General features: G+C 31.2%; 2 protein-coding genes across 3 annotated transcripts; both read left to right on the top strand.

Annotated features, from left to right (window-relative positions):
* Positions 1 to 9,481: 9,481 nt before the first annotated feature.
* Positions 9,482 to 16,719, top strand: LOC122498470 (facilitated trehalose transporter Tret1-like). Of its 2 annotated transcripts, XR_006301231.1 has the most exons (3): positions 9,482 to 9,706; positions 11,864 to 13,584; positions 14,929 to 16,719. XR_006301231.1 is itself a non-coding variant. In XM_043606203.1 (2 exons), exons 1-2 carry the CDS (start codon positions 9,652 to 9,654, stop codon positions 13,519 to 13,521), a joined length of 1,713 nt encoding a protein of 570 aa, XP_043462138.1. In that variant the 5' UTR covers positions 9,482 to 9,651; the 3' UTR covers positions 13,522 to 13,699. The 2 variants fall into 2 exon arrangements, 1 of the variants encoding a protein (XP_043462138.1); XM_043606203.1 differs by lacking the exon at positions 14,929 to 16,719 and having other exon boundaries at positions 11,864 to 13,699.
* A 466-nt stretch (positions 16,720 to 17,185) lies between these two features.
* LOC122498425 (facilitated trehalose transporter Tret1-2 homolog) lies at positions 17,186 to 21,365 on the top strand. The gene is made up of 2 exons (XM_043606142.1): positions 17,186 to 17,488; positions 19,877 to 21,365. Exons 1-2 carry the CDS (start codon positions 17,434 to 17,436, stop codon positions 21,289 to 21,291), a joined length of 1,470 nt encoding a protein of 489 aa, XP_043462077.1. The 5' UTR covers positions 17,186 to 17,433; the 3' UTR covers positions 21,292 to 21,365.
* The last annotated feature ends 2,255 nt before the right edge of the window (positions 21,366 to 23,620 follow it).

The raw sequence follows: 23,620 nt of genomic DNA, 5'->3' as shown, positions 1-23,620 counted from the left end.
GAGTGAGAAAGAAATAAAAAAAATTATCAAATTTTCTCCTTTTTGTCTCTTGACTTCAACTTTTTCAAAAATCTAGAAAAATTTAGATAAAATTTTTCTAATGACACAGAAATCTTCGTTAGAATTTCAGCTTTAAAATAAACCTTCGGAAATTAAAAAAGGTTAATCCGTCTTCGATATATAATTAAAAATGTGAAGCATGAGAAAATGGTTGGAACAATGCTCCAACAGGCAATCACGTCTGCTGTAAGTAAAATGTTTTTAAATCATTTTTCTAATTAAGCTTTCGAGATATACAATGAAAAATATTTTGAATAATTGAAATTATGTAAAATTTAATTGAAAATAATTTATTTTTTTAAGTATTTTATTCTAATTTTAAAACTTTAAGTTTCTCATTCTACTTTTTTAAAATTCAATTATTGTCGATATTTTCACCTATATTATTCACAAAATTGACAATGCAATATTTTTTTAAATAATTTAAAAAAATAAATATATATATTTATATAATATATTTATATAAATAAATAAATAATTTGTTAAAAATAATTTATTTCAACATGAAATTAAATCAAAATGTTTAGAAGGTTTAAAAATAAATTTTTTAAAATTTTAATTTTCGTGCAAAAACAAAAAAAGAATTTAAATATGTCTTTAACAAAATTATTAAACTTTTAAATAATTCAGGGTGGCCGCAAAATTTTATTGTCAGAATTCCACGAATTTTCCCTAACTAATTTTTCATTTCCCTGACTAACAAATTTTTGAATTAGTTAATATTATACATTGCTAATTGAAATTTTTGTTTTTTAATTAACAATTTTATTTATAAAAGAAAACGTAAGATAAAGTCTAAACCCAATCAGGGTGGTCACAATAAGTTTCAGTTTATTAATTACACAGAAAATTTACTGAACCGACGCTTGTAAACGTACAATTTTCAACTAAACTTCATACCTGAATCAATTAAATAAAATCATTTTCCAAAAGTTCTTAAGAATTTTTATATATCTTAATAATCTTAACTTCAATTTTAAAAATTAATTAAGTAAACGAATTTTTCGATTTTGTATTTATTAATCAACTAAAAGCAATTTTTTTGCGCTTTAACGTAGATTCGAGGCCTGCGTTTACAGTGAGATTCATATTTTTATTTATTTCAGGAAGAAATATCATAATGCCGATAAAGAAAATGAAACTGAAAACATTGAACTCGATTCAAGCAGTTCCGAGTCTGGTGATGAAAAAATTGATTAAATTCAGTATTTTGATATTCAAATATTAAAAATATTCAATATTCAAGGTCTGCACGAGGCAGCCAAGTTTTTAACTTGGCTGAAAAAAGTAAGTATTTAATATTATTATTATTTTTTTTTTGGGGTTGGTATGATAAAACAAAAGGAAATAAAAAAAAAGAAAAATAAATCTATAAAAAAATTAAATTTAATAACCTGGCGACCTACTATCAGCCCGACCCACTAAAACCCGTAACCCTTCTTCTGGAGCCCTTTACCCTCCCTCGGAACTGTCGTAAGACTTTAGCCTTCGAGGGTGGCGCTCCAACTCTGTCGCTTATGCGACTTTCTTCTTCTCTCTGCGGTTTTCCTGCGTCCGTAGTTAAAAAAAGATTTAAACTATTTCATAGTCTAAGCGGAATTTACAGCACAACAATACAAAAAAGAAAAAAAATTAAGAAGTGTAAAAAGTCAAAAGATAAAATTGCAAACGGATATAAACAAGAAAAGAAAAATAAAGAAAAAAAAGTAAACACGTAGATAACGTTGAAAAGACAAAACAAATAAAAAAAACACAAAACAAATTAAAAAATGTTTAAGGACAATTAAATCACAAAATAAATTAATAAAAAACAAACGAACAAATTAAAAGCTATTTAAATCACGCTTTTTGGCGGCCGTCGAGATCTTTCCTCGACATAACCGAGATTATGAAGTTCTCGACTTGCCGCCAATTTTCTTTTGACTGGGTCATCAGCGATACCATGTTCTCCGGTGTAACTTGACTGTTTACACCTTCGAACATGGCCTGCCTCTCCAAGTCCCACTTCTTGCATGAGAAGAGGGTGTGCTCCGCGCTGTCCTCAGGGAACTGGAAATATGCACACACCTCGTCCTCGCGTAATTTAAAGCGACACAGGTACGAGTTAAAACACCCGTGACCTGTGAGCGCCTGAGTCAAATAATAGGAAACCTGACCGTGTTTCCTATTTATCCAGGTGGCGAGTGCCGGGATAAGGCGATAAGTCCATCGACCTTTTTCCTCACCATCCCATCTTTCTAGCCATCTTTCTATGAGCCTGTGCCTCGCTTCTTTGCGGATCAGGCCCTTGCTTGGTCTTAATTCCTCATCCGAGGAACTGCTTTCTTTAGAAAAGAGAAACATTTCTTCCCTTTCCCTCGCCAAAAGATCTGCTGGCGGGACACTTGCAAGGACCTGCACAGCACTCGTAGATACCGTCTTATATGCAGAGATGATACGCGTTGTTATCGATCTCTGCGCCGACAGTATCTTTTCACAGATAGTCACACATCTTTTACTCCTCAGGGATAGGGCCCACGCTGGTGCTGCATAGAGCATTTTAGCGTGGGCGACACTCGCCACAAGTCTCTGTTTTTTTTCACGGGGTCCGCCTACGTTTGACATTAACCGTAAAAGATTAGCAGCACACTCGATCGCCTTATTTGACACCGTAGCAATGTGGTGGTGGAAGTTTAACCTTCCATCCAACTCCACACCAAGATATTTAATTTGCTTACTCCACTTGACCTCGAATCCGTCTATCACGATTCGTGGGAGCTCATAACCACGTCTGTCTGTGACCAGCAGTGCCTCGGTCTTTTCCAGGGCCATTTCAAGACCTCTGGTATCCAGCCAGCGTTTTGCTAGTCGCAGACATTCGTTCACCAATATCCCAAGAGCCTCCTCACTTTCGGCAGTGCACACGAACAACGCGTCGTCCGCAAAGCCGATGATCACCGCACCTTCGAGCAGATCCATTTGCAGAAAATCATCGTAAAGTACATTCCCTACAAATGGACCCACCCTCGAGCCTTGAGGAGCCCCACGCTGCATCTCTTCCCTCAGAGTGCAGGTGTCTCCCTCATATATAACCCACCTGTCGCTAAGATAATTATCCATTATCCGCAACAAGTAGGGCGGCATGTTTTTCTTTTTCATCGACTCGATGAGATCTTTATATCTTGCGGAATTAAACGCGTTGCGTATGTCAATTGCCACCAACGCGCAGAAGCTCTTCTTTTTTCCAGGTCCCAATTTGTTTTTTCCTGCTTTGGCTATGTCCACAACTGCCTGGATGGCATCAACTGCGGACTTGCCTTTACGGAAACCAAATTGGTGATCGTATAGACGATTCTCTTCGGTCAAGTGGCTTTGCATTCTCTGCAGAACCATATCCTCTAGAAGTTTACCCATCGTATCTAGCAGGCATATAGGCCTGTACGATGAATCCTTATCTAGAGGTTATTCACCTTTCCTTAAGAGGACCAACCTCAGTCGCTTCCAGTCGCGGAAGAACTCTCCTCTCTCAAGGCAAAGATTGAAGCATCGAAGCAGAATCTGGGGTGAAGTGTCGAATACCAACTTTAGGATCTCGTTACTTATCCCATCGATTCCAGGCGCCTTGCCTGTTTTCAATCTTTTGCCTGCTTTGTGCAATTCGTTAAGTGTGAAGAGTTCTTCCTCTTCGACTTTGCAAAAACTCCAGTCCCTTTTAAGGTATGGCTCTGCAGGAGGAAACAAAGAACTTATTATCTTTTTGACCCAATCGGGATTGTCCAGGCCGGGGGTCTTTTGCCTCGTCACTAATTTCTTAGTCACGATTATAAAAGCCAGGCCCCATGGGTACTTATCGACTTCCTCGATTAGGTCTTCCAGCTACGGCATCGAAACTTGCGGATCTCTTTTTTGAGGTTCTTTTTTGCCTCCTTGAAAGCCTCTTTTAGCAAAGGATCTCCCTTAGATCAGGTGTATGTCCTTCTTGCTTTGAGGCATTCCTTTCTCAAGGAGGCCAGCTTCTCTGACCACCAGTGCAAGGATTTTTTCCTTGGAAAGGCGCCTTTGCGACGTGGCATCGACGCATTGCAAGCAGTGACGATTATATTTCGCACCGCTCGCACCTCTCCATTTAGACTTTTCGGCCATCTCACCCAACCAGAATCATCAATTAAGATAGATTCTTTTAGGGACCGGCCGAACTTCTCCTTGTCGAGTTTCTTAATGTTCCACGAGAAGATTTTGCGACTAGGAGCTTTCTGTCTTTTTCCTCCTCGTTTGTCTTCCATTGAGACTGAGAACTCAATATACTGGTGGTCACTTGCTATATATTCCTCAGAGACCTGCCAGTCGCTTATGCGGCTAAATATATTAGACGATGCGATCGTTAGATCTATAATCGATCCGATCGCACCTCGTCTAAATGTCCAGGTTTTGCCCCGGTTTACAACTAATAAATCGTTCTTAGACAATTTCTCCAATCAGAATTAACTCTCTTGTCGAGCCTCGTCTCACCCCACTCTGGCGATTTTGCATTAAAATCGCCAGTGATGATGACATCCAGCTTGGATTCTATGAGGCTTGATTTTAGGTTTTCTATATTGGCTTCGAAGGTGGTCAGTGGGTCGTTGGGTGAGAAGTAGCAGCTATACATACGTATATTAGCCACCTCTATCCACACAAACCCGCTGCTTGTTTTCAAGAACTTGTCAACCCGGAATTCTGGGTTGCACAGCTTGATGGCGGCTCTCTTCGCCTTATCCTGATACCAAGGTGCGAGGTCGCTTCCTTGATACTGCTCACTGCAGAACAGGATATCGACCTCATTTTCCCTAGCTGTTTGCATCAGGAGCACCTGTGCATCCTTACTTGTATGCAGGTTGACTTGAAGGAGCTTTAGGGATTTACCCTTTTAAGTTTCTCCAGTTCCTCCTTGTAAACCGGGCAAGAAATTCTTCCAGGGATATGGTTGACTTCCGTTTTTTCCAAACCTGTACACGTTATGCACTTTGGCTTGTCACTAGTACACTTTTTGGAGAAGTGTCCCGCTTCGCCGCATCTCCGACAGTTTTTTGTTCTGTCGGGGCCCTTGCAAATTCGGGTCACGTGTCCATAGGCTAAGCACTTTTGACATCTTGTCACTTCTAAGTGCGTTCGGATGGATGCGTTTATCCAACCAATACGCACTTTGCCTAGCTTAAGCAGACTCTCGCTGTCCGTTTCACTCAAGCGTACTAGTGCCACTTTCGTACCACCAAAACGTGTCAAAAGTCGGCAAGTCACAGCTAATTCGGGCTTTTGCAACTTATCCTTTAAGACAGTTAAAACGTCCGCCTCTGAAGTTGTTTCGTCGAGTTCTTGAATTTCGAGGGTCTTTTTACTGACAAGAGCCATAACCTCGGCCTTGTCCTGAAGGACGGAGGTAAGATTCTCAGCGAACTTTGAAGTTTCACCCCCCTTTTTGACCACAACAAGAACCTCCTTTTTAAGAGTTCTCCTAATTTTCACAATCTCGGTGCCAGTTTCCTCTGGCTTTACCGAAGTTGTTGCCAGTTTTATAAGATCATAGTAGGTCTCTGGATTCCGGGCCGAAATTTTTATTGCCTCCGTGGTTCTAATTTTGAGGGGCGCTTCTGAAGTCCCTCCCTCTCCTCCGCTCTCTTCAAGGCCTTTCTCTTACGGGCCTCTCGTTTTCTATTGGAGACGGTTTCGAAGTCATTTTTGTTTTCAGACTTATTTTCCACAGTTGCCTCCGAATAAGAAGCAACCCTGGCCGAAGCAGCCTTACTCACCTCCGTCTCCATAGCAGTAGGGTTTGCCTTGGTCTCTTTGCTCTTTACCCTCTTGCCCTTGGGAGTGGTCACAGTAGAATCAGTCTCCGGACCTTCAAACTCTCTAGGGCGCTTCCTTGGGTCGATGGACTTGCTCTCGCTACATGTGGCGTGCGACATCGATCCAGGAGTTTCAGGATTCGACCTTGGTTTGCATGGGCTAATGAAGGGCTTAGGTATAAAACGCAGGTTACTGCGAAGCACCTCGTGCACCTTCCCCAATGCCACCATTCCATCCTGAACATCCTTGCTAATATTTCTTTGCTTTTTGCAAGCACGCCACATACTTTCCAGTATTTTAGGGATCAGATCGACCTGTTCTAAAACATTACCTTTGAATCTGCTAAGTCCCACATCCTCAGAATTTTTGCTTTGGCTCCCTCCAAAATCCTTGGAGCCATCTGCACCGACTATCGGGGCTTGCACCCGATCAGAATCGGTGGTGGGATTACCCTCTTCTGAGGTACCCACTTGGAGTAATTTTTTTAAATCTTTATCCATTTCATTTTTTTTATTCTTTGTCCCGTGTCGATGGACAATCGGGCCTTAACAGGGTACGACCATCTGGCCAGGATGGGCCCTGAACCGCCTCCGTTAGTTACATAGACGTTATAGCATTGGCGGAGCATTGATGCGACGTCTATGATATCCAAGGGCACATGAACAAGTTCGTTCGGACGTGGAGGTCGATGTGTCTCTCCAAGATAGCAGGAAGTTTCCGCAAAGGGAGTGCATCCCGGTATCTCTTTACAGAGTTTACCCTCATTATTATTATTATATTTATAAATAACTTTTATTGAATTAATTGTAAAAAAGATTTTATGTAATTCAGATAAATAATAATTTATGTTAACAATTAACAATAGTGAACAAAATTTTTATTATAATTAAAATTAATTATTATTGAAATAACATAGTAGCTTTAAATACTTCTTTAAAATTTTTATAGAAATTTGAAGTTATTTTGTCTACATTTAATATGCACTAACAAAATTTTTTTTAATTTTCAGATATGTGGACAGAATTTTAAAAAATTGAAAGAAACGTTTTGTAAATGTATTTTAAAAAATTTAATAATAAATGCATTAAAAATTAAAAAAAAATTTAGAGAAGCTTGAAGAAAGTTTGTACAAAAAGTTTGCTGTTAAAGTTTACAGCAAGCTTGACGCATAAGAATTTTGTAAGCTGGCGATGTAAGTGTGTGACAAATTTTCATAGTCATATTGTAGCAAGCTTGCAGTGTAGGTTTGTCGGAAGCTTGCTGTGTAATCTTGCAGCAAGTAGGACATTTTAGTACTTGCAGCAAATTTGCAGCAAGCTTACGTGTAAGATTGCAAATCTTGTTGTGTAAGTTTGCTGCAAACTTACAAGTTACTTGAGGAATGAGAGGAAACAGAGACGAATTTTTGCTGGAGAATAATAAATATTGATGTTTCACGAGTAATGTAAAGAAACTCAAAAGATCATCGTTTCCCCGCATGAATTTGTTCCTGTTTTCTCTCTCATTCGCTGCCGCGCGAAGCCAGAATCGAGTCGTCACAGTTGAATTTCAATGCACCAATCGGTCGAAACATTATAAAAATTAAGTTAATGTTTGTTTTACATTGTAATATTTACAAAAAAATATTTGCTTGAAAAACTTCCATAATTAATTAATTAACATTAAATTGTTATTATATTTGATATTTTATAAGATCAAAGTTACGTTCAAGCATGTCCTGTATATATATATATATATATATATCTAAATAAATAATAATAATAATAATAATAATAACAACAATAATTTAAAATTAATTGAATCAATCTAATTAATTGTAATTCAAAATAAAATATTTAATAAAGTATAGATTAAATTAAGTGTAAATTAAAAATGACAATGATGCTATAAATTATTTACATGAATTGATTCGTTTTCGTTCCAGGAATATAATTTTGACAAGAGTTAATTAAAATTTCTATATAGAAAAAAAACATTTGAAAAAATTGTAAAAAAATGTAGATATATTGTGTCAGATTTTAGGTATTAAAGACTGCAATGCGCCTACAAAATTTCCTTGTGTCAGATTTTAGGTATTAATGACTGCAATAAACCTGCAAAATTTCCGGACAATCCGTCAAAACGTGTCTGAGATAATTCTTACACAATATTTTGTATACACACACATACATCTGGACATTTGCTCAGAATTTCATATACATGTATTCTAGATAAAAATGAGTCCATATAACCTTGTTTTGAAAATTTGAAAATCGTCACGAATGCAAAGCTTCCTCATGAGGAAGCAAAAATAAATAAAAAAGAAATATTGAAACACTCTTCTTTTAAATATCTAATGCCAAGTATTTTAATTTAAAAAAAAAATTTTTTTAATTTTTTCTTTCTAAAGTAAATTTACATTTAATTTTAAAAGAGCAATTTTACATTCACTTTTAAGTAAATAATATTTTATTAAAATGCATTTTAGAGCAATACAAATAAAATACTTTAATGTTGCGGAAAAATTTATAAATAAAAAAACGTAGCGACAGTAAAAAAAATAGATCCTACCGACACTATTTAGAGATTATACGTACCTAAATATTAATACAAAAATATAAAAACTCAACATTTTTCATCCATCTTCCAGTTTCTCAATCTGAAAAATTAATTAAATTAATAATTTGATTAATAATGATAATAAGAAAAATAATAAAAAAATAATAAAAATAATAATAATACTCATAATATAAAGTAATAAAAATAATAATAGTAATCTCTCTGAAATTTATTTAATAAATTTTACTAATAAATTAATTGAAATTACTACATATTAATAAAATTTACTAAATCAAATTTAGAGAGAAAATAGTAGGTATTAAAAATATAATATTAGTCGGTAATAATAAGAAACATACTAATAACAATTAATAAAAATCAAAAATAAATTAAAATTACGACTGATTATAAATTTTGTTAATATTAAGGTTTTAGTTAACTTTATTGGGATAGGCAACGAAAAATGTCAAAATTTTGAAAGAAAACTAGAAATTTTGTTACATCTATATGACCTTCCTAATGATGATTTATCTAAAATTTTCATGTTTACATTGCATTCAAGATTTTTTTTTTAATTTATGAATAAGGCTTTCAGAAGGTAATAATAGATGATACGAATGGTAAATAAAAGATTTTCAGATAAGAAATAAAAGATTAATTGTTACATTCTATTGGCAGTAGTCGATTTACTTTCTTTATAAAAAGGTCGCCTACAGTAAGGGACATGTCAATCGTTTTTTTTAAATAAATTTAATCTCAAAAATTCTATAATTCATTTCAGATCCAAATGTAAAGCATATAAACACTAGAAAGCAAAAAATTTCAAACTGAAATATGAATTAGTATTTAAAAAAAATTAAATTTAGATTTCAAATTAACATTAAATTTAAACAAAATTGAAATAAAATAATAAAAAAAAGAAAATTCTGATTAAGATTTAAAACTTCAAAAAAATTATTTAAACATTATGAAAGAAAAGAAAAATTTGTGATAGAAAATTAACATCTTGAAAGAAATTGTCAAAATTGTGTAAAAAAATATTTTTGAATTTACACAAATAATTTTAAACTCTCAAGTGACCAAACAACTAAATTTGTAAGAAAAACTAAATTGCAAATTTCAAATGCAAAAAAGTGAAATATGAAATAACTGTGAAAAGGAAAATTCTTTATGTAGTAAATTGAAAAAATAATTTTCGATTTCGAAAAGACAAAATTTCGATGAGGCGAAATTGTTTTGAAAAAAATAATGCCGAAGAATAAGGAAAATCATGCATTACTGCAGTATACGGCTGCGTTCACAGGTAAGACGAAAATACAATTAATTCAAATTGAATTGAATAATTACAGGCTTCGGACTGAATTTAAGAATAACGGAGAAAAATTTTCTGTTAATAATTACAATATTCGAACATTACTGTTCGGATATGTCACCACTTTTTGTAATGCCTAAAGACTCCCAATTACAAGATTAATTATATTCTTAAACTAGACAATTTTATTAAACCCTAAGCACATGAATCTAACTTAAATATTAAAACGCATAAGCTAATAACGATCGCTATTTACACATATTTATTTTTATTTATATTTATATAACCTTCCTATATATCCACCGCTTTCGAGAAAGACTATTACATTTTAAATATAAAAAAATTACTTTGATCTCAATAACAATTATTAGGTATAATTTTTATTGTTTATTTTTTTTAATAGTGTAAAGTCTATTTTTATTGCATTTCTATTGTAAAAAAAATTCTTGATTAAATTTAGTATAAATTTACATTTTTAACATATAAAACAATAAATCCTAAGGTCTATTATTTTGTATTGCGTTTCTATTATAAACAATTTATTGATTATATAAATGTAAAATCACTTTACCGTAAATTGTGAGATATTAAAAAACTTTGAAAATTAAATTAACACCAAAAAATTAAAATAATCCATTTTGGCATTATTTTTTACTATGAATGAAATTTTAATTTAAATCAAAACCACGTCAACGATTTTTCAAAGAAAATGAAAGTAAGTCTAAGTAATATCACCAGTGGCTTTTTTAACGAAATTAGTGTCAGTAACTTATTTATAAAAATAGTAGCTAAATAGGATTCACGGTAAAAAAATTTTTATGGAACAGTTATAAATTTCATTAAATTAGCGAAATTAGCGCGTGAGTCCGAGACCTGTACTTATTTAAAAGGCTAAAGACAAATAAATTAGTCTAATCTATATTCTTAAAAAAACATAAGTATCAAAATCTCAAACAAAAAATTCAAAATAAAAAAATTAACTCCTTAAAACAAACTGTTGAAAAGAACTCAAAATTTTGTCTACTTGTTTGGAGGTTAGTCGAGCAAAAGTGGTTCCAAAAAATTTATCTTAACGAATTGAAAAGACTTGAAAAAAATTAACGCTTTAAAAATACCGAAACTACCCGGAAATTTTCGAACTAAGTGAAACTAAGTAAACTGTTACTTAAACTAAATGATTCCGGAATACTTTCTACTTAAAAAAAACAGTTACAATAAGACTTCGTTGACCCTGCAGTATTTTACGTTAAAAAAGTTCATTTTATATATAGAAATAACAGAACTACCAGGAAATTTTTTATATAGAGTACATTATTATTATTTAAACAATTTTAAATGCTTCCTAATACTTTTTATTGTGAGCAGATAAGTAATCTAACATTGTTGCAAAATACGACACTGTTAAAAATAATCATGTATTAAACACGTGTCGATTTAGACACTTAAATCAATGCTTGATACACTTATAAATATATGAGAAAAATTTTTTACACGTGTTAAAATATTTCCTCGTTTGTTTGATCATGTATTTACCTGTGCAATTTGAGTGAAAAAAGAAGGTAATCTTACTTATTTTCAAAAGAACTATACAGTATTCTAACCAAAAAAATTAATTTTATAAAAGTACCGGAACTGCCCGGAAAATTTTAATTCGAGTTAATTGTTATTTAAACAATTCTAAATTTTTCAGAATATTTTCCATTGTTAAAAAATAGTTTACTGACGAATCTGCTAAAAATTATCCATTAGATAACATAAAATTAACTATTTCAAAATACCGCGAATGTCCCGAAAATTTTTGGAATTATTTTTAAGTAAATTGATATTTTAAAGGTACCCTAATTTTTCTGGATCAAAAAGATAGTTAATTTGCTTTTCCGCAAAATACCCTGAAATATTTTAAACTAAAAAATAGAACTTTACAAATCCACCGGAAATACCCGGAAATTTTTAATTCGGTTAAATTGTTTTAGATAACTCTAAATGTTTCAAAATTTTCTTTATCGTAATGATTCTTTCGTATAATTTGAAAATTGTTTCCGATTAATTACTCCCAAATCAATTACCTACCTTTTTTGCTTTTCACATAAAAATTCAAAATTATCACTAACCATAAAATACACTAATTCCATTAAACATTTTTTGCAGCCTCCATCACCGCAATTGGATTTGTCTGCGGCTACTCTTGGCCATCACCAGCTCTACCCTATTTATTAAGCAAATCATCAATAATTCCCATAACAAAAAATCAAAGTGCCTGGATTGCCTCTCTCTATCCTCTCGGCCTAATAATCGGCTACCTTCTAAATCCCCTATTTGTCGATCGAATCGGACGTAAACGAACCCTCCTCCTCTTCTCTCTACCACAAGTCGCCTCATGGCTTCTAATAATATTCGCCAAAAACACACTAAATCTCTACATAGCAAGAGTAATCGGCGGAATTGGTTACGGTGCCGGAATATCATCATCAACCGTCTACATCTCCGAAATCGGCAACGTCAAAAATCGTGGCATATTTCTCGTCCTTCTAAAATGCATGATGAACTTAGGTTTCCTCTTCACCATGATTTTAGGAGCATTTTTAAACTATCAAAACATGAATCTCGTCCTACTAACAATGCCGATAATTTTTGTCCTTGCATTCAGCTTTCTACCAGATTCATCCTACTTTCGTGATATCAATCGTAGAAAAGAGGAGCAGGAAAAGAGAGACAACGCGACTGTTAAATTGAAACTTTTACGCGAGGAGGAGGAAAATATCGATAGAATTAAATTTGATACTTTTATCGTTAAGACAAAAGTTGACCACATTCGAAAAGAGGACAACGAAGGAAACGTTGTGGCCAATGCAAATGGTGACAATTTATCATCTACCGGACAAAATAGAGAACAAACCACTGGAGGTACTTTCGAACTACGAGGAGTAAAAACCGAAATAGAAACCACCAAAGGTACTTTTGAACCTAGAGAAGTAAAAAACGCAGATGGTACATTTGAACCTAGAGGAGTAACAACAACGGAAGATACTTTTGAACCACGAGATGTAAAAACCGTGAAACAAACCACCAAAAGTACTTTTGAAACAAAAGTAGTAAAAACTGAGAAACAAGCAAAAAAATCCACTCTAAGAAACAACATTTTTTGCAAATTGTACTCAGAACAAAATTACCGTCGAGCATTGGAAATAATGCTGACAATGGGCCTGACCAACATTCTTTCTGGCCACGCTGGAATAACAACATTCACACAACAAATTTTCACGTACGAAGGAGCATTTCTGGCACCTGAGAAAGCGTCAGTGGCACTTGCACTGATAACCCTGATTATTTCCCTCCTGAGTACAATAATTGTCGAGAGAATAAGAAGAAAATTTTTAATCGCCTCAACGGGTGTAATTGCAACAATTGCCCTTCTTTTTGTTGGTGTTTTCTTCTACTGCCAAGAGTCAAAAATGAATGTCGATGTATTTAAATGGGTACCACTGGTTGGTATCACAACTTATGATGTTATGCTCTCGTGTGGAATGGGTAATGTTTTTTATGTTTATCAGGGTGAATTGTTTGCGCACGAAGTGAAAAGTGAATCGATTGCATTCAATAAAATAAGTTATATGACATTGAGTTTTTTGTTTTTGTTACAATTTCAAAATTTTATCGATGCAGTGGGTACGTATTGGGCATTTTTTTCATTTGCATTTGGTATTTTCTTTGGTACGTTTAGTGTTTATATTCTTACACCGGAAACAAAGGGGGTTAATCTTGATGATATTCAAGTTTTATTGAAGTCGAAGAAATTTTTTTATTGATTTTTTTTTAATTTTTAGGAGAAAGAAGAAGGCAAAAAAGAGTCTTAAAAAAGCCAAAAGGGACCGTCCATAAAGGGGCGCATGATTATTCCCCAAATGTCATTTTTCCGAAATGTCATTTTACCGAACTGCACTTTTGCGAATAGTCAATTTTGCGAAAAGCCAATTTTGCGAAATGTCACTTTTGCGAATTGTCATTTTTTCGAAAAGCTATTTTTGCGAATTGTCATTTTTTCGAATCGCAATTTTTACGAATTGTCAATTCACCGAAAAGTCATTTTTGCGAATCGCCATTTTTACGAATTGTCAATTTTCCGAAAAGTCATTTTTGCGAATTGTCATTTTTACGAAAAGACATTTTTGTGAAATGTCATTTTTGCGAAAAGAGATTTTTCTGAAATGTCATTTTTACGATTAGTCATTTTTGCGAATTGACATTTTTGCGAATTGTCATTTTTGAGAAATGTCATTTTTGCGAATTGTCACTTTTGCGATTTGTCAATTTTTCGAAAACTCATTTTTGCGAATTGTCATTTTTACGAAAAGACATTTTTGTGAAATGTCATTTTTGCGAATTGTCAATTTTCCGAAAAGTCATTTTTGCGAATCGACATTTTTACGAATTGTCAAATTTCCGAAAAGTCATTTTTGCGAATCGACATTTTTACGAATTGTCAAATTTCCGAAAAGTCATTTTTGCGAATTGTCATTTTTGCGAAAAATACAATAGAAACTTGTAGGTATCTATAAATTCACTATTGTATTTTTCGCAAAAATAACAATTCGCAAAAATGACTTCGAAAAATTGACAATTCGTAAAAATGGCGATTCGCAAAAATGACTTTTCGGAAAATTGACAATTCGTAAAAATATCGATTCGCAAAAATGACAATTCGCAAAAATAGCTTTTCACAGAAATAACAATTCGTAAAAATGGCAATTCGTAAAAGTGGCGATTCGCAAAAGTAACAATTCGCAAAACTGACATTTCTTAAAAATGACAATTCGCAAAAATGGCAATTCGTAAAAATGACTTTTCGCAAAAATGACTTTTCACAAAAATAACATTTCACAAAAATGTCTTTTCGTAAAAATGACAATTCGCAAAAATGAGTTTTCGAAAAATTGACAAATCGTAAAAATGGCGATTCGCAAAAATGACAATTCGCAAAAATGAGTTTTCGAAAAATTGACAAATCGTAAAAATGGCGATTCGCAAAAATGACTTTTCGGAAAATTGACAATTCGCAAAAATGACAATTCGCAAAAATAGATTTTCGTAAAAATTACAATTCGCAAAAGTGACATTTCGCAAAATTGGCTTTTCACAAAAATGACTATTCGCAAAAGTGCAGTTCGGTAAAATGACATTTCGGAAAAATGACATTTGGGGAATAATCATGCGTCCCGTCCATAAAATACGTAAGGCATTTTTCTTAAATTTTGACCCATGCACCCACGTCTGTAAGGCTCCGTAAGATTTTGAACCACCCACCCCACCCCCTATCTTACGTAAGTTTTTGCTTAGGTATTTATTACGAGAATTTACTAGTAGCATTGCAAAAAATTGTTTAACTAATAAAATGAATTAATAAACAAATGTTTGGTGTTTAGTGTATAGTTCTGTATTTCTTAGAATATACTTAATTTATATAAAATTTATTAAACATATTTTACTTTGGTCAAAATAATAAATATTAATGTAGAAATTTAGCTTAATATTAACATCTTTGGCATTGGGACGCGTCGCGTCTTCGTTGCGTTTTGGCTCATTCTGGAACGACCCTATCATAGCTTGACAATTTCCGAAATTTATAGAGTAGTGTAAGAAAATATATCTTACGTAAGAAATTCGTTTAACCAGGTACCCACCCATGTAAGTTAACATAGAAAAATTGTCCACCCCCCCCCCCACCCAAATGACCTTACGTAATTTATGGACGGCCCCAAAACAAAGACAACAAAAAAGAAAAAAACGCAAAAAATAGTAAAACATGAATTTTAAAAAATAGAAAAAAAAGGTTTATAAAAAAATGTTTTGACTTAAATTGTATAGAAATTATAGATGAAATTAAATTCTTTTAATAAAAAATATATTTTTACAATAGAAACTAAAATATTCAATCTACTTCAAAATAGAAAATAATTCAAATTAATACAGAATCATTCGAATATGATGTCAGTTTTTAAAAATTCAAAATCGCGGATCCAATATTAGAAAACGCCATATTGGATCCACCATTTTAAATTTTTAAAATCTGACTAGAGTGCAGACACTGCATATCTATAGTTTAACTAATTTTTTATTTATTCATAACAAAAAAATTTTTTTATTGAAGAAATTGTTTTTATTTAACATAAATAACGTAGATCTGAAACTCTGAAACGAAATTTTAATATTTATGTGAATAAAATGAAAAAATCTGTAGTCGTGGATATCCGTATTAACACAAGGGTTAATGGTTATAAATGTAATTTGACAGAATGTTTACTTTAACAAATATTAATTGCAAATAATGTTTTTATACTCCAATAAACACTTTTTTTAAGGTTAAAAAATCATGATTTTGATCTAAAAACATTGATTATCGCTTATTTTTACTATAATTAACGTTTTCACCACACGCTTTCAAACTAATAACCTCCAAATTTCAGACACTATAATTATTAAATAAGGTCGAGAAATTTTATTAAAATTATATTCAAAACAATTGAATTCCTGCGAAAAATGTCTGTACAAAGAATAATAAATCAGTTTCAAAAATTTTGTTTCTTAATATATGATTTTTATAAATACTATAGGTTTACGTTCAGATAAATTAAATTTGAGCCAAGAAGATTTGAGCTTAAATGAATAAGATGAATTACAGAATTCAGAGGATTAAAAATTTTGACGATTTAATTTTAGAGTTAATTAAGATTTTAATCGATCAAACGTTTAATTAACATTGAATTATTTGCTATAGAAAAAGAAAATTTTGTAAATTCTCTACTCGAGGCAAGAATTTAATGGAATTATTTTCTATTAAAAAAAATTCAATTAATTTTTCTTAGAGAGACGTGAATGGAATTGAGTCTAATCGAATTTAATTTTTTTTATAATAAATGTTTAATTAATTTTTCTCTAGAGGTATGAAGTGGATTAATTTGAATTATTTAACTATAAAAAAAAGAACAATTATTTTTCCTTTGAGCGATGAATCGAAATGAATTAAATTAAGTTCTACAAAAAAAAGGAAATTTAATTAATTTTTCTTCAAGAGCTGACTTATTAAAAGTAATATAGAATTGAATTAAATTATTTTCAATAAAAAAAGGAAGTTTAATTAATTTTATTCTTCAAGACTGTGTATAATGCGACGTTGAGATTTTGTACTAATTAAAAAAAATATTATTTACGATGTGGAATAAATTTAATTTTTGACTGATATACAAATATGTTTGTGCATTTATTGATAAAAACACTTAATCACCTTAGAATAGAAAGAGTGAGAGAGAGAAAAAAATAGAAATAAGTAATTTTTCTTTCATTCACCGTGCACGATAGTATCATTTGTGATAGATAAAATGAAATTGGATAAGAGAGAAAAAGTTGTGTATCTTTTAAATACGTATTTCAGTCGAATGCATACAGCCATGAAGAAAAGTACATTTTCTTCCAAAACAAAAACAATATTGTTTTCCACAAAAAACTTACATTAAAAATGAAATATTGTGATATTTCTACAAAGTTAAAAAAAAATTAATTTTATTTAATTGTAATTAATTTTAATTTTTTTTCGTTTGAAGTAATTTTAATTTTATTTTCTACTTTTTTCAATTTTAATTAATTTTAGTTATTTTTCCAATGTTAATTGATTTCATATGATTCCAATTAATTTTATTTAATTCGAATAAATTTTATTCTCAAAAATGACTGATAAATCAAAATCAATTTTGGCGTTGCAGTATGCAGCAGCAATCACAGGTAAGTTTAGTAAATAAATAAATAATATAATGCTAAATAGACAAAACTTTTTTTTCGATATTAAATGAAACAAAAAGTGACATTAATACTTTATTATCTAATTTAATATTTTTAAAGACTAAAGTTTTTATATAATTATATTTATGTGTTTTAAAGTACTTATTTTGACACGCCAGAGATAATAATTTCTACCTTAACTGTATACCGATAATAATAAATAAATCGTTTCCGTTAGTTAAAAATCTCCCACTACATTATATAATACACAATCTAGTTCATTATGTAATTTTTATTCTAAATTTAATTTTTAAATGATAGAGAAAAATGACAGTTCAATATTATTTCTGTACAATTGTTATAATTAAAGTTACTATAGAATTACTAAAAATATCGTATTTATTAATAATAATAATTAATTTATTATTATCACTTTATTATCATTTATTATTAGATATTTTTTTTTAACTGTTACTATTATTGTTTGTTTGCGAAAATTCAATTTTCATAAATAGCAAAATTCTTCGAAAAAATTAAAATATTTTCAAAAATTTTAATAAATTTCTATGAATTTCTAAATGAATTTTAATTCATTTATTTTTAAGAACTTTAATGAAATTCTTCAAAAGAATTTAATACACTGTAAAAAAGGGAGTTAAATTTTAACTCCCCAGAGGATTCTATAAAAGTTGCACCTATTTGGGAGTTAAAGCGAAGGGAGTTAAAATTAACAGAGCAAAAATACGAATCAACTCCAAAAGAGAGTTAAATTAATTTTTTTACCTCTAACTCAGAACTAAATTCTAAAATGATCTATGAAAGTCAATTTTTTAAATTTTGTTTTATAAATTTTTAATGTTAATGAAAAGTATATTATATAAACAATAACACTTTAGGCGCCTAAAGGAAATTGTTTTTTTCATAAAATTACTGCAGCTCATTGCAATTTAACTTTTTTAAATGAAACTGATGTTTTGCGATAATTTTTCTTAATTATTTAAACAATTTTAATAAACAAAAGCATTTTAGGGACATTTTTGGACAGAAATAAATCGAATTTTTACAATTAAGTTTTCTTCTAAGCTGCCCAGAGATTGTCATCTAAAATAAATTATTTTTTAAATAACTTTCTCATTTTTATAAACAAATTGTATGAACAATTATATTCATCAAACATTTTTGGTCAACAATTAATCGTCTGTTTCATAAATTAAGATTAAATATTATACAGTTAATTTCTTCTAATGAAAAGGAAGTTTTGCTTCAATTTCTCTTATTTTTACAAATAAATAGCATTAACAATTAAATTTGATGAAAATATTTTTTTCAAGATTTATTTTATTTCTGTTTAAAAACGTCCCTACAATGCAATTGTTTATTAAAATTATTTAAATAACTAAGAAAAATAATTGCAAAACATAAATTTCATTAAAAGAAAGTTTAATCGCAATTAGCTGAAGTAAATTTATAAAACAAGCAAATTATTTTTAGTCATATCTTCGCGTAAAATGTAATTGTTTATAACAATTTTTAATTTTTGAAACAATTTTTTTACTACTTACACACCCCTAGACATAGAATGTATGCAATATTGAATAAGTAAAAAAAATTTGTTTAAAATATATTCAAAAGTTTAAAATATCATTTTTTACACTTTTTATTAACATTAAAAATTTATGAAACAAAATTTAAAAAATCGACTTTCATAGATCATTTTAGAATTTAGTTCTGAGTTAGAGGGAAAACAAATTTTAATTTGGTTAAAAATTGTGGTCTAAAAGTTGATTTGAACGAAATTTGGTCTTTTTATTCCACTATGGAGCGCAGCAAACGCGATCACAAAAATATTAATAACTTTTTACCTAATTCAATAATTATACTGAATCATAATTGACCAGAAAAAATACGAAATTAGGCGAAGAAGTTTATTTTATTTTTGTTTATAATAATTGTTGCTATTTTAAACAAATTATGAACAAAATCTAACAAATATTTTTTGTTCGAAATCAAAAGTATGATTATTGTATATTACTCATATACCAAATTTTATTAAAGTTCATCAAATTGAACGCTAGGAAAAATTTTTTCAATAATGTGATGCGTAGAAATTGTTTAAACAATAACTCTTAAAAAAATTTAAATTTTGCCAAATCAACTTTGGGGTTATATTTTGGTACAAAAATACTATAAATATTATTGATATGCAATATAAAAATATCTCTATTGAAAAATTAGTAGCACGTTCTTTTGAAGCTTTTGAGTGAATTAAGTCGAAGTGGTGAAGTCTGTGAATGAAAGCAGTAAAAGTAGTGCCTAGCTAAAGTTAGGGACCAAATTTTAAAAAACAAAACTTACTTCCAAAAGAACTTAAACTGAATTTTTCTTTTCCAGGTTGCATAACCGTCACCGGTTACGGCACAATAATATCCTGGAGTTCACCAGCACTACCATTTCTGGAGAGTTCTGCGTCTCACATTAAAATCACACTAAATCAAAGTTCCTGGATAGCGTCCCTCTATCTAATTGGATTTATCATCGGCTTCATTCTAAATCCTCTCGTTGTCGATCGACTCGGTCGGAAATGGACCCTAATACTCTTCGCCCTACCACAAATAATATCATGGCTTCTAATAATTTTTGCCCAAAATCACCAAACTCTCTACTGTGCACGTCTAATCGGTGGTGCCGGCTACGGTGGCGGCCTCTGCGCAATGACCGTCTACATGACTGAAATTGGCAACAAAAATAATCGTGGAATATTTCTCATACTCATCCGCCTCTCAATGGGCCTCGGTTTCTTATTAACAATGTTCCTCGGCGCCTACTTTACCTATCAACAAATGAATTTTGTCCTCCTAATGCTACCAATATGTTTTGTCATCCTATTCATCTTTATGCCCGATTCAAAATATTTTCTTGAAATAAACCAAAGGAATGAGCACAAATTGAATTCTATTCGACAAAAAGAGGAAGAGACTGAAAAACTAAAAGTAACTTTAGATTATGTTGAACAAAACGAGAATTCAAAACTAAATTCCCCTGAGGAGGGAAACATGAAAAAGGAAAATTCGCAAAATTGTGATACAAGGGAAATAATTATATGGAAATTAATAAAAAATCCAACAAACAGAAAAGCACTGATAATAGTCGTTGCAACCGGTTTACTGAATATTCTCTCTGGCCAAGCGGCAATCGGTGCGTTTGGACAACAAATACTCAACTACAAAACAACTCCAATGGATCCAAAGAAGGCAATGATTTTACTATCTGCCCTGAATGCAATAGCCTGTCTAGTTAGTACACAAATTATCGAAAATATAAAACGTCGCAACATTTTACTATTCTCCGGACTTATCTCCTCACTATCACTTATATCAACCGGCGTTTATTTCTATTTCGAAAAAAATATTCCACCCGAAAAAATTTTTGGTTTCTTACCAATTTTATTCTTATCGATATATGACGTCCTATTGAGTACAGGACCAAGTAATATATTTTATATTTATCAAGGTGAATTATTTGCGAATGAAGTGAAAAGTGTTGCAGTGACTGTTGTAAAATTTGTGTACATTATTTTTGGTTTTCTAACGGTTTATTATTTTCAACTATTGACAAAATCAGCTGGTATACATTGGATATTTTTCATTTTTGGTTTATGCTGTGGTTTAGGAACGATATTAGTTTATTTAATGGCACCCGAATCAAGGGGCAAACATCTTGAGGAAATTCAAGAGACTTTAAAAAGACGATCATTATTTTACAGAATTCATAATTGTTTTCAAAATAAACATAGCATTAATTTCTAATTGTAATTCTCTTGTAATTTTATTAAAGATATTCAATTTTTTAATAAATTTCTAGATATTTATTTAAAGGTCCATTAATTTATAGAAGTAGGGACAAATACCTTATCAAAAAAGTTTTTTTGGGTTTATCTCCATTTTTCTGAAAATCCAGACTTAATAGACTTTGTGACTTGGGATCGAGGTAATAAGAAAATATCGATAAAAATTGATAAAAGCAACGGTCTTCATAGTAAACTTAAACCGGAAGTAAATACTGAAAATGTATTACAACCTATCGATACAAAGTCTGCACCCTGCAAGGATGTTATTATTAATTTTATTGACAGATTGCCTGAAAAAGAGCAAGAACAAATTATTTCTAATGTTTTGCGGAAGAAAGCGAATAATGGAACATTTTCAGCAGAAAATAAAGTAATTAAAAACGTTCAACTGGAACTTAGTAATGACAAAGGAAATTTAAAAAATGCAATAAGTTTTACTGAATGAGGAAAAAATGATAAGCAAACTTTTTTTCTGAAGAAAGTTTAGATAATTACTTTGTAGAAAATAATATGTCATGAAATCAATAATCAAATCAGAAAACTGACACAGGAGCACAAAGGGAAATTGAGGTGGACATGTTCTAAGTGAAGGTGATCTTTATGTTTTTTGGGTCGCTGATTACGATGCCGGTGTCCGCATGACCCCAACACGTCAGCATCAAGGTCATCTCAAGGTCATACACCTTAATTTGAAATATTTAATTTTTTTACCCCGGATTCAGAAAGAGCGGAAAATTTTACTTCTGAATAGGTTTTGATCGATTTTATGAACCAACCTTTAAAAGTCAATTGAAGGTCATCTTGATCAGTCTTGGTCACACGGACACCTGGATCGTAATCAGCGACCTCAAAAACATAAAAAGCAATTTGTTTTAAAATCCATTCCTAGCTAACTTTCTGGACAAGAGAATAAAATCAAAATTTGACCTTCTAGATGACTTCCAATTGACCTTTAATGGTAGATTCAAAAAATTGATCAAAAAGTATTCGGACGTAAAATTTTCCGCTCTTTCTGAATCCGGGGTCAAAAAAATTAAATATTTCAAATTAAGGTGTTTGACCTTGAGTTGACCTTGATGCTGACGTAATGAGGTCATGCAGACACCGGCATTGTAATCAGCGACCCTAAAAACATGAAGATCACCTACGGTTGGAACATGTCCACCTCAATTTCCCTTTGTGGTTCTGTGTTATCATTGCCATATAAGTAAAAAAATTAACTCATTAAAAGAAGTATATAAAAGTAGTGATACATTTAAATTTGAAACATTGAAGACAGAAGAAAAGAGACCAGTGATATGGGACATTGCAAACTTAAAGTTATAGCTGACAGAGGACAGAAATTTTTTAAAATATGCATCTCGATAATAACTGAAAATTATAAATCAATAATTGATGCTGATTGTAGCAGTGAAGATGATAATTATGAGCCTAAGATAAAAATATTTAAGTCTAAATGCAAAAAAGTTAACGTTAAATCAGAAGCAAAATTAACAAGTGTGAAAAAACTATTAATGTTGTGCATCGTTCCTGATATAAAAGAATCATACGAAAATTTGAAGAGACTATTTAAAATAACAGGTACCCAGTAAGAAATTGCCAATAGACTATGATCGGTCCAATATCGGCCCAATATTGGTTGCCGTGCTGGGCCCCGATTGACTCACAATATTGGACCAATATGGGCGAGACCAGAGTATATATTATCTGCAGATATACTCTGGTCTCGCGACGAATCTCTCGATACTTAAACACTGGAGTCGCCTTGTCAGTTGCGAAAACGGTTGTAGCGTCCCTCTTGTGGCGGAGATAAGAATTATCACGTAAACTGAGTGTAATACGGCCGTAGGTAAAGCGATGCGTGACAATAACCAAACACAACATTTAATTCAAGGGTTAGGTATTTCAAAATAATTATTTACAAATTAAAAACAAAACAATAACGCTTACCAACTATAAAAAAGGCTTCGGAGATGAATATTTTTTCAGAAAAAAAACTCACGTTTTTATTAAATTTAAAAATATTGAAACGTAATTTAAGAACATTTTTGAGCTACACCTTCAAATATTCATATATAGGTAGATTACGTATAATTAAAAAACAGTTTAAAAATATGATGTTATAAACTGAAAAACGAGGCTTCGGAGATGAATTTGAATTTTTACTCCCACTGCCAGTAATTTTTAATTAATTATTTAAAAAATTTATTTTATTTTAACAAAATATAAGTGAAAAATAAACGGTAGATTCTAAGCTTTAATTTGATATATATTAATACTATATTACA

The sequence above is a fragment of the Leptopilina heterotoma genome, unplaced genomic scaffold (genome assembly GCF_015476425.1).
Source record: "Leptopilina heterotoma isolate Lh14 unplaced genomic scaffold, ASM1547642v1 Lhet_15, whole genome shotgun sequence".
NCBI classification, from domain to species: Eukaryota; Metazoa; Arthropoda; class Insecta; order Hymenoptera; family Figitidae; genus Leptopilina; species Leptopilina heterotoma.
Note: the sequence above shows the minus strand (reverse complement) of the source record. Positions and strands in the feature narration are given on the sequence as shown.